This window comes from Danio rerio, chromosome 25 (genome assembly GCF_052040795.2).
Source record: "Danio rerio strain M-AB ecotype USA chromosome 25, GRCz13ab, whole genome shotgun sequence".
Taxonomy (NCBI): Eukaryota; Metazoa; Chordata; class Actinopteri; order Cypriniformes; family Danionidae; genus Danio; species Danio rerio.
In genome coordinates, this window is record NC_141045.1 from 15,833,185 (window position 1) to 15,847,744 (window position 14,560).

General features: G+C 32.5%; 1 protein-coding gene across 22 annotated transcripts in view; it reads right to left on the reverse strand.

Moving 5' to 3' along the window:
• Window positions 1-14,560, reverse strand: part of nav2b (neuron navigator 2b) — a 159,156-nt gene that overhangs the window by 85,796 nt on the left and 58,800 nt on the right. For all 22 annotated transcript variants that reach the window (XR_015526344.1, XR_015526343.1, XM_087311985.1 and 19 more), the window contains 2 exons: window positions 13,323-13,434; window positions 8,108-8,392 (listed from right to left, as the gene is read on the reverse strand). Coding sequence is in view for 20 of the 22 variants with exons in the window: in XM_087311985.1 (XP_087168111.1) it covers window positions 8,108-8,392; window positions 13,323-13,434 (397 nt within the window). In the remaining 2 variants the exon portion in view is untranslated. The remainder of the gene's footprint in view (window positions 1-8,107; window positions 8,393-13,322; window positions 13,435-14,560) is intronic.

Consider the following 14,560-nt stretch of genomic DNA (forward strand, 5'->3'; position numbering starts at 1 on the left):
GAATGTTATTTATATTGAAAGGGGGAAAAACAATAACTCGTTGTATGAATGCTGTAATGTTTAAATAATTTTCTGTTAAAAATGTGTGAAAGTCATGTGACCATCACGAAGAATGCAGCACTATTTCTCACAGGACGCGTTCTCTGTTCTCGCGGTCTCCCGAGTCCAAAAGTGAAGAATTGATGTTATTCATTACTTCATTATTCAAGCTACCTCATAGAAGTGCTCTGTTTGTTAACAGAGTTGTTAAATATTAAAATAAGGTAAATCAAATAAAAAATAAGGAACATCCTGGATCGATTTCTTTACTCTTCTTTATTCTTTTTTAAAGTATCGGATCGGGTTTCTGGATCAGCAGATACTCAAAATCAAAAACTCAGACTCGGACTTGAGGGCAAAAAAACCTGATCGGTGCATCCCTAGGCACAATTATCAATGTTGAAACATTTTCTTTCTGCTTCTAAGTTTTGTGGAAAGTGTGAAAAATTTACTTTGTTAGGATTATTTAACAAATGCTGGAATAGTTGTCGGTTCATTCCGCTGTAGTGACGTCTGATAAATCAGAAACTAAGCTGAAGGAAAATGAATGAATGAATGAATGAATGAATGAATGAATTATTAATCAGGGGTCACCACAGCGGAATGAACCGCCAACTTATCCAGCATATGTTTCACGCAGCTGAGCCACAACCCAACACTAGGAAATTTTTATTGTATTTTTGATCAACAAAATGCAGCCTTGGTGAGCAGAACTGGCTAATTTACAAATATTTGATCTCAAACATTTGACTAGTAGTTTAAAATTTATTTAATAGTTTATTAAAAGCTCTTTTATTTTAGTATGTATCCTTTAGCCTGTGGCAAATATCTTCCCATTGTGTCTATCTATGATTGTTGAAAGTGTCAGTGTGTTTTTTTGTTATGTCTGGACTATATTTGCTATTGTATACCTCAATGACAGGTGTTCACATTAGGGATTGGTGGCTTCTGTGCTACGTTGGTTACTGAGCAACAAAAGCTTGTTAATATTAGTTTAACTAGTTAAACACTCTGCCCCGAGCAGGTCATTCATTTGCCCTGACCTGGTAACCCAGTGTCAGTCACCCAACATCAGTCTTGACAGATATGATGATAAGCAGGCAGTCAGATATTAGGCAAATAAAAGTGCTTTGCCATAGTAAAGCCAAAAACAAAATGATAAGTTTGAATCTGTGTTTTAAAAAACAGTAACACACATAAAAAGTAAAAAAAAAAAAAATAGAACAAAACAACAAAAGGAAAAAACAAAAACAAAACAGCACGATACAAAAACAACAAAATGTAACAAAAAAAAAACAAAAATCATTACAAAAACACAAAAAACAACAAAAACAGCACCACACACAGAGAAAAACAAATCAGGACAAAAACTTCCAAAGTAAAATGCAAAACAAATGCAAAATACAAAACACCTCAGTTTAATTTAAAAACACCCAAATAACTCAAGCAAACAAACAAAACAAAAAAAAAAAAAACAACAACAACAACACCACAATTCAATACAAGAATAATAAACTGAAACAAACAAAAAAACAACAACACAATTCAATACAGGAATAATAAAGTGAAACAAACAAAAAACAACAAAAACAAAACACAGAAATACAACTCATAAAACAACAAAATGAAACAAACAAACTAAAAGCAACACAAATAAAACACCACAAAATAAAAACAACAAACAACAGAAAATACACAAAACATAAAAACACAAATAATCATAACTAAGCAAAACAAACAAAAGCCACAAAAACAAAACATAACACAACAAAACAACATAAAGCACTATACAAAACACTATACAAACACATAAAAAATAATACAATACAACAAAAATGAAACTAACAAAAAAGCACACAACATAAAAACAACAAAAAACAGAAAATACACAAAACATAAAAACACAACCAAGCAAAATGAATAACATATACTATAAATAATAATATACAGCAAAAATAAAAAATAATAATAAAAAATGAAAGAAAATACTAAATACTACAAAAAACACAACCCAATATGTAAAACAAACATCAAAACCACAGTAAAAATGACAAGATATAAAAGCACAACTAAACAAAACTAACATACAAAACCAAACAAAATCAAAGCATCTACACATTTCATATTTCAGAATCTTTTAATAAAAAACGAATTGTGTACAAAACAACAACAAAACCAATTCATTACATAAAAACATCTACACTTTAATCAAATTTCAGTGAATTAAAATAAACTTGTTTTGTGCTCCCTATTGTCTACTATCCGACAATGACAGTACTAAACAACCCAGGCTCATTCCGAAAACTTACCCCATGTACATTCCTGAAGAGTGCCAAATACGTCCTAGGAGGTACATTTTTTGCAGTTTTTGTTATTGCTAATCCACCAGAGGCCGCTGTATAGGCTTTTTCAGATCTCAAATCTCTCTCGTGAGTGCAATTAGTGTCTGCTCTTCTGGTAAAAAATCCACCAGAGGCCACTGTCAACTGACTGACCGACAGATCGACTAACCCACCCTCCTCCTTCAATAAACCCAACCAATAGTGTTTTCAAAAGCACCGTTTGACCAGCACCAACCCTCTTCCCTAAACCCAATCAACAATTTTAAAAAGCAATCCAGAAAAAAAGCCCCTTTATTTTTACCAAGTTTTCTGATTTTACTACATTCACACTGTTGTTTATTTATTTATTTTATTTTTTTACCAACTTTCTGGAACTGCTATTCGCCCGACTCGAATGCTGTTGTCGTGGTCAACTCCTCTCTGCATCTCAAATCCACCAACATACATGGCAAGCTACAGCACAAACTGAAAACAGTGGGAAAGCCGTCCATAGTGTGAAAGCAGTCTAAAAAAGAATGGCTTCATACCGCCCCATAGTGTTTGTTTTAAAGACAAAATGCAGCCATATGTACTTCTGGCTAAATAATTCATGATCTCCAGAAATGTATACGGGGCTATGTTTTCAGAATGAGCCTATATTGGTACTAAGACAAGTCTGTAAAAAGGCACTTATCCACATCAAAGCATCCAGTTTTAGAAACAGAATTTGCCCAAACTTTGACTGTGTTTCAAAACCCATCCATATATGGCCTCAGTAATTGGGCTTAAAAGCTCTCCAACTATGATCAAATGTCTGACAAAGATTTTCTTGCGGTGACAGAATCACTCTCCTGGAATTCAGCACAGAGGGAATATGAGAATCCAATAAAAGTTGTCTGTCTCATTCATGTTTGAACAGGACCAGGGAAAAAGATTATCTACATTGCTTTTGTTGTTTAGTCACGTTTCCAAATTTGGATGAAACCTCATATCTCCTCCAAGAGGTCAGAAGGATGCTGATTTTCCACTAAAGTCAGCTTAATTTATGTCTGCGAGGTAATTTTTTTTATCTTTGTGCCCTAAATATTTATATATTGGCCCTCTCTCTCAGGATTCAAGCATAAATATTTCCCATGACCCTTGACTTATGTCTTCTTACCACTGGCTACATGTTGCGTTTTCATGTCCTGCTGACAGACAGTGAAATGAACAGCTGATAACAGACATTTGAACAAAATATTTGCTCAACTGAAAGAGCGGTCATAGCTTCTAAAGTTGAATTGTACAGTAGCTGGTCTCTAATGTATTACTGTGAGACACTGCAGCCAAAAACACTTTTCATGCAGCTGTCAAGTTTAAGATTTTTTTTTTCTTCAGGAAAATATAAAATGGAAAACAATTCTAATGTAAAGAATACATAAAAAATACAAAATATACCTGTCTTGTTAAAATTAATTAAAACAGAACAAAAAGTTCTTTTTTTCTTTTTTTTCAGTCTAACAAAACAAATCAATTAAAACTAAATATGAGACAAAGCAAATAACAAAACAGGAAAACATTTCAACTGAAAAATAATAACAAAAGCAAAAACACGGTACAAACAGAAACAAAAAAATTAATTTTAAAAAGTTTGTGTTTTATAAAAAAAAATTTTACTCTGTTCATTGTGCACAAATTAATAGACAAAAAATAATAGACAATGCTAAGCAAAACACAGCAAAACAATAAAGACACAATCAAACAAACCAGAAGACAAAACTAAAAACAAAACAAGACAAAACAAAACAAAGCAAAAGACGGAATAAAACAAAACTAAACTAAACAAAAAACACATAATAAAAATAAAGTCACAATAAAACAAAACAGAAGACAAAACAAAAATTAAACAAGACACAACAAAACAAAGACAGAATAAAACTAAACTAAACTAAAACACAACAATAAAACTAAAGTCACAATAAAACAAAACAGAAGACAAAACAAAAAAGGAACAATAAAAAACAAAACAAAAGACAAACAAAAAACTAAACTAAACAAGATACAAAACAAAAGACACAATCCAACAAAACAGAAGAAAAAACTAAAAATAAAACAAGACAAATCAAAGCAAAGCAAAAGACAGAATAAAACAAAACTAAACTAAACAAATACACAAAACAAAACAAAGCAGAAGACAAAACTAAAATTAAAACATGACACAACAAAACAAAGGTAAACAAAACTAAACAAAAAACACAACACTAAAACAAGACACAATAAAACAAAACAGAAGACAAAACAAAAAGGCACAATAAAACAAAACAAAATACAAATAACTAAACAAAACAAGAAACAACAAAACAAAAGAAAGAAAAAACTAAACAAAAGACAAAACTAAACTAAACTAAAACATGCAATAAAAAATAAAATGCAATAAAAGACACAAAAAACAAATCTAAAAACTAAACAAAACAAGATACAACAACAGACAGAATTAAACAAAAGACAAAACTAAACTAAAACATGCAATAAAACAAATAAAATGCAATAAAAGACACAATAAAATAAAAGGCACAAAAAAAACTAAACAAAACAAGATACAACAACAGACAGAATAAAACAAAACAAAAGACAAAACTAAACTAAAACATGCAATGAAACAAATAAAATGCAATAAAAAAGACACAAATTAAAAAACAAAATAGTTGACAAAACAAAAATTCTAATTATGACCTGTCCTACAAAATAAGAGCACAGGCTGGTACAACTCAGATGAGGTATATGCACACAGACTTTTAATTTCAGCCAGCCACCCTCAGCACTTCCTGAAACTGACTTTCCATTATAAAATTGCCACGTTTAAGGTCTGATTTCTTTAAAAATACAACATGAATGCTGTAAAAGGAAAATTATGAAAATAGTCACATTAAGCTTTTACCAGTACGTTATCATTAGCTGAAAAACATTAGCTGTGCATATAGACCATTTGGCACACAAGTTTGTGCGGAAAGAGGCTGAAATTACTGACTACTCAATTCAGGAATCAGAAACTTTTTTAAATGATTCCTCAAAAACTCCATTCATACTGCGTTCTGACCTATGAAATAATTCATATGTTTTACATTCACAAAAAGTAACACTGACTACACAGTACATAAGGTTGAAAAAAAAAAGTAAAATAAAATAAATAAATCATTCAAAAGCTGCATACAGAAACAGACAAGCTCAGATTGTAATGATCCAAAACAAGGCCAGGAGTTCATCCACACATACTGTAATTTGCATTTTGCCACAAACCACTGCAGAACACAGTGAACTTTTAGCATGCAAAGCGAAAACTGGCAAAGCTCCTAGCGAACGTCACAATAAAAGAGTGAAGTGAATAAATAAAGCTGGATCTAAGTTACATGATTATATGCTAAAAAACTGTGGCTGGAGCTCAAGAGACAGAGCAGGAATTCAGTGCAGGTCACGTCCAGCCACATGCTAACAGTAAAACCTTTGATAAATAGTGCTAAATGGACATTATAATGTGTAGATTGCAAGTATAGCAATCACCACATTATCAATGTGTGAAAAACAATCATTTGTATTGTGATTAGGTATTCTGAACATAATAAATCAATATTTCTGTCTATTTTTTAACCAAAGTAATTTATTTTTACGTCAGCTGTTTGGAAGGAATACATTTAAACTAAACTATTTAAAGGACTAGATAAAGAGCACCACCAAGAGGCAGATGCAGAGAGGAGAATTATGAACAAGTATACAAACAAACACACATGATTAAAATCAAGCTAAAACATGTTTAAATGTATTTCTTTAATTCAGGCAATCCTATGAAAATACTTAAATCAGGTAATACAAAAAACTTATAAATTGCAGTTAATAATTTCTACAATTACTCAATTTTACCATAATGTTTAATAGAAATACTTAAAAAGAAAATATTAAGAAAGCAAAATGTTGTTTTAATGAAACTACAAACACACAACTGAAAATAGAACAAAAATGAACTGACCAAATAATAAAATAATTGCAACTGAAAACATAAAAAATATCACCTTACCGAAAATACAATGTTAACGTGTTAAAGCACCTGATTGAGTAATAATAATAATAATAATAATAATAAATTAAACAAAAAAGAATAAATAACCAGAAATTGATTTATTATTGTTAATATATACAGTACGTCAAAGTTTTGTATGATTTGGTGTGAGCAGCTGTAAATTTACTGGGAAACTTGAAAATTTGTAACTGATTTATTTATTTATTTTTATTGCTTGTTTGTTTGTCTGCATCCTGAAGTCTGTTCTTCGTATCCTTCGTATACAGGATTGTTTTGTTCTCCAAAATTCATTCAACAGTTGTTGTCAGCAACAGGTCTTGTAGCTCAAACCTGCTCGGTAGCAAACTTATTTCATATAAACAGGATTAGATTGTGTAATTTCAAGCAAAGGTGATACTAAGAGTACCCAACTGCTGATATTTTCTTACAATAGTTATATATATAAAATTCTGACTTTAACTGTATATATAATTGATTAAATTGGGTTAAATAGCAAGATATTTAAAACATTTATTTAATTAAAAATCTTAATAAAAAATAAACTGCTATCTACACTCCAAAAAAAAAAAGTAAAAATAATAAATAAAAATACAAGTAATGTCACTAGGGTGGTCCAACACAAATCGATTAAGTTAACCTAATTGTTTTTACAAATTCAAGTGCATTGAACATAAAACATTTAAGTTGTCCCGAAAAAAAACCCTCAATAATTGTGTGGATTCAGCTCAATTTAAGTAGATAGAATAAGCAGAAAAAAAAATTACTTTTAGAGTGCAAGATATACTTTTAAGATACCAATATGCACAATTTAGATACAAAAGCGCACTTTGAAAAGGTACCGACCCAGCTTTAGTACAATTTCTGGAGGTGTATGGACATGCTAAATTCTTATTATTTTTTAAAGGAATAATAATTTATTGCAGTTATGCACACACTTTGACAGCTAGTGATTTGATGCAGCACGAGTTTTCGACATTTACCAAATATCAAAATGGTTTTTGAAGAAAAATTAATTGAATTATTTCCCAGAGATGAGTTGCAGCTGGAAGGGCATCAGCTGCGTAAAAACGTGTTGGATAGGTTGGTGGTTCATTTCGCTGTGGTGATCCCAGATTAATAAAGGGACTAAGCCAACAAGATAATGAATAAATGAATTTAAATAACCAGTTATGCCTTACGTTACAAGATTACAAAGCTTGAATACTATCCCAAAGACAACCTGCTACAAAATTAAGTAAGTTGATAAATATTCTTGACACATGGAGGAGTAAAGCCTGCAGCCCATAACAAATGTGGAAAGTTATTGCGTATCATACACAACTGTTTACCATTAGTTTTGTGACATTTTTCTCACATGGATAAATGAATATTAGTCAAATGAAGTCATTAGGTTGCTTTGCCATCAACTAATTGTTGCATTGCTAATCAAGATTTCGAGGATTAATAGATCTGCAAACTAGTTTGAAGAACCAAAAGGGTCAGAAATCAGTTCTCAAAATTGAAAGATCCAGGATCTGTTCAATCATCTTAGATCATTTAAAAGCGAGGTAAGAATAGAGCCCTGCATGGTATCCTAAATAGACTTGATATAACCTGAAATATAAACACCTGTTAAAATTATCTTAGTAGTTTCACTGTAAACATCCTGTACACTGCAAATTCTACAAAAAAAAGTTGAGCTTGAAGCCACACTCACCCGCTGGTGATGCCATCCAGCCTGATGCTCTTGCCCAAGACGTCTCCATCACTCCTGTAGCCTGGGGTTTCCAGCTCCTCCACCTTCTCTGAGAGCTGGAGGCCGTGTGCGCAGGCCTGCTGAGGGTTTGTGTGCTGGATGAAGGTGTTTGATGAGGACGGGGCTTCACCAGCTTGTAGGCGAGGGCTGGAGGAACCCAGTCTCCAGGGGCAGGAGCTGAGGGTCAGCAGAGCTCTGCCATTGATCTCCGTGGTGATGGTGCTGTCGAAGGTGGTCTCAAGGGTGCTGTAAGGTGGTGTAGAAAATAAACCATAGGTAAAGTCTCATGTTATATTTAATAGGTAGAATTTAATAATAAAAATCTCATCTCAAAATGTAATATAAATACATTTCATTTTAGTGCATATGTATATTAGATTTCATCAGGTTCAAAACTCTTCATTTATTATTTTGTCATATTTTGGGCTTTTTGTTATATTAATAAATACTGTACAAATAAATTAGCTTCTTGAAAAATTGTTGTAACTTAAGTTTTGCAGTAGGCTACATTTTGAGTTAAGATTTCTCTTTAAAAAGAGTTTGCATTTTTTACTAAATTTTTTAATCAATGAAGAACTAATAAACAGGTGGCAAATTTAAGATGGTGACAAACATATATTTTAATCAATATTAGTAATGCAACGATTATAGATTTTGGTTTTACAATTATAGTCAGAGGAATAATCACGGTTTCATGGTTATCACCATTATTATGCATTCATCAATTTCAAAACACTACAAGTTTATAAAAATGACATAAAAACTCCCTATATTTTAAAGTGTTATTTATTGCTACTCAATAACCAATAAATACAGCACAAAATAATAATAAAAAAGAAACAATAGTCCATTTTATTTGGACTTAAAAATTAGTGAAAAAAGGTGACATTTTGACATTTAAACAAAAGTAATAACTTTAAACTGAAAATAAATGACAGAACAATGAATAAATAAATAAAAATAATAATAAATAAAAATACTATTTGTCTGGTGTAAATCTAATGTAAGTATTCAATCATGTGTAATGGAATGTACTGAAAGTATTGTGCTTTTAAAGAGAACAAAACTTTTGTCTGAAACCTTTGGTATTTAAATTTTTTTGACGCAAGTAGAAATGTGTAAATTCCATACAAAGCATGAAGCTGATTCTGTAAAGTTTAGATGTTTTCAACTAGGTGTGCCTGGAAAGTGTGAGTGCATCACTCCCTATATGAGCACACAGGTCATTCGCCTCCATTGGAAATAACAAACTTGCGCATGCAAAAGATGCAATATATGAACGGCCCTTAGTTAATAAATATTCAATCCAGTGTGCGTGCGTATTTGTTTCATTTTAGCAGTTTTGTTCCATGAAGAAATGCGGTGTGGAGAAGCCTTTACAATTAATTAACTCTGATAAATTAAAGCGAGGTTAATAGAGAAATCGGTTAATCATTGCATCTACACACACACACACACACACACACACACACACACAAATTTAAAATTAAGTGTTTGTAATAAATTCATTAAGTTATTTTAATTGTTTTTAATTGAGGAGATGTCTTCACATATTTATAAACAGTATTTATTTTCTAATCTAGTATTTAAATTACATTATCATTCTTATTTTAGGTCACAAACTATTTTTTATATATATATATATTTCATTGCAAGAGGCATGTCTAAAAAATTAAATATTTACCTACATGTTTAGGTATATTTATATTTATATACAGTATGTTGCAAAGGACATCTGTGAAGGAAATAACTTCAATTGTGCTCGATTGCTGGCAACATTCATTAATTAAGCATTGTTTAATAATTATAATTGAATTATTCATTTATAAGGTCTAAAAATACAGTCTGAAATTATAATATTCATAATCTAACATTTATTACATTTTTTTAAAATTTAAATAAAAAAACATATTTCATTTACATGTACAAATCTACAGAGCAGAAAGCAAAACAACACAGGTTTGCCATAACACGAAATACTGACAGGTTTTGTTTCTGTTTAAACTTTAAACCAAAGATTTGTCCCAAAGCAAAGCACTAAGTAATATCAGCACTGGATTTCTGGCAAATTTCTGTATATCCACTGAGTTCCAATGTAACATCAAACTAGGCTTTTAATGCAGCATTAGTAGCGGTAGGAGGCTTCTACTGATTTCACGGCCAGCTTTTGTACATTGGAAGACCGAGACGTGCATCAAACCGATCACGGCGAAGACAAAAAGTGTGCAACCCCCAAACCAGCTCCTAACGCCAATCAAACTGTCCTCCTCAATGCCATCCAGAGTTTAACAGTCCACAAAAGATAAAAGAGTTCAGACACCCGACACAACAGGCCACTTTCTGAACTGTGCCACTCATTATTAATGTCATGTTGAACTGCAAGCCAAAACACTGCTTGACTGACTTACATTAAGAAACCCAAAGCTTTTTATTTTGCAAGTTGGCTAAGTTGTTATTTTTAAATGAGCATATTAGCCATTTTTTCTTCTTTCATCATTACATATGCACTAATATAAATACATTGTTTCATTATTGGATCACACGTTTATACACATTTAATAAAGTCAAATGTTTTTATTACAGAGGTGATTTTGTGAATCTCTTTTTCAGAAAAAAATCTGATTGAAATTAAAAGAAATAAATACCATAAAAATACAATACAATGTTTTATATAATCAAGGAAATGATTTATGAACAAATATTCTGTAAAAGCTTCGGAATATAGCAATATATTGCAATATAAACTGCAAAGTTTGGTGTTTATAAGTCATGCTGAAGAGATTAGAAGGTTTATGGCTCAGTATAGCTTGTAATTCTGGTCTATATGTATTTTGTTTTGGTGACTTTTTTACAATTTACCCTTTATATTATATTTATTTAGTAATTTAATTTAAAACTATAGCAGTAACTGTATTTGGCAAACCAACAATTCTTAAGTTTAGTATCTATAAAGGTTCTCATTAAATATTTATTTATTTATCATTAAATGTATGTCAGTTTTTATTTTTCATTTCAGATTTTGCCATTTTTTTAACCTTTTTGCTTTTGTTACTTTTTTTTCTTTTTAATTCATCCAAAATTCACCAATATATGAGCAAAATCACACTCGTAGCAGTGCGATGTGGCTGTATATCAGCACTGCTGAGAGTTGTGTGTGCCTTAGTGTCCCACCAGTGCTGATTTACAGCCATATCGCACTGCTACGAGTAAGATATTGCGTTTATACAATATTTTGACAAAAACCCTTCGTCTAAAAACCCTTTTGTATTAGAAACTACTTTCTTCCGCCATTTATTCACATCTGCAGCTGATGTCAGAACAGCAGAAGCATTAGTAATTCATCAACGTCACTTTAGAGCTAGTATTTAAATGATTCTCTAGTGTAATGTCTAAAGTGATGACAAAACAGGTGATTTTGCTGACATTTTAAGATTAAAAAGCTGAACGTAACATGAAATGCCATCAGTCCACAGAGATATCTCCCCACTGTATTACAGTCTATTACAGTCTACAGTATTTCTCTGTTGCAATCGGGATATAACAATAGTTAACCCTGAAAAAAGCAGCGCAATCGCTACCAGATTGCTGTTGTGCTTGCAATAAGGAAAAACGCTAAATACATGCGTAAACACAGAAATATTTTTAAATAGGCACTATCATCATAAATAAACTGCATAGTTGCAATCTAAACAACTACTCAACTCAAAAAAGCCTCAAAAGTACATTATGCTGTCCAGCAGCAGCAATAAAATGTTGCTGTGTGTGGGTGGAGTAATAAACAACGGTGAAAGGTAAAGTGGCGGTACAAGTGCAGTTACTGGCACAGCTATTAGCCAATCAGATTCAAGAACCAGATAGAACTGTTGAACAAACTGTTTTATTTAAGCAAGGGAGTTATGTACAAACAAATTGTTCAGTAAAATCAGAATATTGATCTGAAAACAAAACTGCAACGTTTAGTGTTCATAAGTCATGGTGAGGAGATTAGAAGATTTATGGCTCAGTATAGAGTAATTCTGGTATATTTATTTTGTTTTGGTTACTTTTTTCCAATTTTAGTATACAGTTGTCGTTAAATATTTATTTAATTACCATGAAATGTCAGTTTTTATTCTGCGATTCAGTTTTTTTTATTTTTATATCCTTTCTGCTTTTATTACTTTTTCTCTTTTTTTATTTATCCAAAATTCACCAAAATACTGCAACATACCAAGCTATATGTCTGCAATTCTTTTTTTCACATGACAAAAACGTCAAATTTTAACATTTGCAGCTTAAAATTGTAAAACCTTTAGTGGGGAAAATGTATATATTTGCTTTATTTTTAAAGTCAAAATATATTTTGTGGTAATCAAACATTTCATTCAATTCCTGACCTGCTACCCATTTTAACCTGTACTGAACACAGAAAATTATTTAAAGAGCCCCTATTTTGCATTTTAAATGGTCATATTTTGGTTTTGGGGTCTTCAACAACAGGCTGATATGCATGCAAGGTCAAAAAAACACTTTCATTGTCTTATAATATGCATTTTTTTTTACCTATTTATCCCGTATGATTCGTTCAGTGATTCATTTGTTCCCAAACCCCTACTTAGCCCGTTGCTAATCTGCACTGATTGCTCCTTCCATTAATAACAAACATATTTGACACACGTATTGTATCAAAATCAGAAAAAAGACAGGAAATGACAATTACATTTTTTTAAGCCTTTATTCCCTGCAGCCGAACCTCCATCTGTCAGTAATTGTCATCTTCGCGTCATGATCAGTCCCATGATCCCCCCGCTCCTTTAGTGTCTGAATGGAAAGTGCGTTCATATTTTACTGGATCTGGAACTACATTTTTGGTTATGTACCGTATCGACGTTGATGCGTTCAGGCAAAAGATTCGAACCCAAATCGAATTCATTTATTCAACTCTGAGTCGACTATTTTGCTAAAGAATCAATAGTTTTAAACATGGTGCACTTTTAGATTTAAACCTCAGCTGGATGTTTTCACTTAGCGCTGTGACACACTGCATAGAAGCTCAGTTTCAAAAACTTTTGATAGGGGGTTTTTAAAGTATACCTATGTGTAAGACTTCTGACCACAAACACACAAAATTCCACAAAATACCAAAAACACACGAAAAACAAAACAAAAAACACAACACACATGATGCTGTTATCACCTGTGACTGATGTGCGTCGTCCCTCTTAGACTGGACATGGTTTCCTCCAAGTTTTGCCTCAGATCAGCAATGTTTTTCACAGTCCGGAGCCTCTTGGTTTCAGAGTCTTCACCTGAGGAAACCAGATTCATCATTATCACCACAGTCTACAAACATCTGCTACTGTATCTCTAAGGCATGTCCGAACACACATTCACACTCCTAAAACGCTTCAAAAAACGCACAGAGAATCACAGGATTGTTTAAATGAAGTAACCGTGTATTAGCATCGCAGCGCTGACTCTGCCCCTTTTTAAATCTCCTAGCATTCAGTAAAAGAGCTTTTTGTTTTCTTGCACCAATGTTAGTGTATGAAATGCTAGCCAACCGCTGCTTAAAAATAAACAAGCCCTGTATGCTGTAGGTGACAGGGGATTTAGCGGCTCGGATTAGCGACTGTTTACTGATCAAGAGGGGTCCACGAGGGGCTTAGAAAGTACAAGACAAACTCACACATGATGTAAAACGTGTTAAAGAATGAGTGGCGTGGTACAGTACATTCCTGGAGGCTGTAAAAACACACACACAAATAGACTCTTTCAGAACTCCTGACTGAGGCTAATGCTACTAATGCTAAGTCTCAAGGCTATTCCTTTCAGATATGGAAGATTATACATTAATAAAGCATTTAGATTGACATTGGCTTAATTTGATAAATTATTTAAGGAGATTTATGTTCATAACACAGCGTGCGTGTTGAACTTAAAATGCTAACAGGGTGTGACATTAGCAGACAAAGATCAATATTTCCAGTCAAATGTTGTTGTGATAGATTTCTGCTAATTCACTCATTTTCAATCAATTTCCTTTGGCTTAGTCCCTTGTTTATCAGGGGTCGCCACAGTGGAATGAACTGCCAACTATTCCAGCACATGTTTTACTCAACGGATGCCTTTCCAGGTGCAACCCAGTACTGGGAAACACTCATACACTCTCACATCCACAAACACACACTCATACACAACAACCAAGTATGTCCAATTCACGTCTTTGGACTGTTGGAAAAACCTGAGCACCCACTTGAACACAGGAAGAACATGCAAACAGAAATGCCAACTAGCCCAGCCGGGACTCAAACCAGCAACATTCTTGTTGTAAGGTGACAGTGCTAACCACTGAGCTACCATGCTGCCCTCTGCTAATTGTAACTGTTAACTAAAAACAAAATTCAAATAATAAACATGCATTGCCAAGGGAAC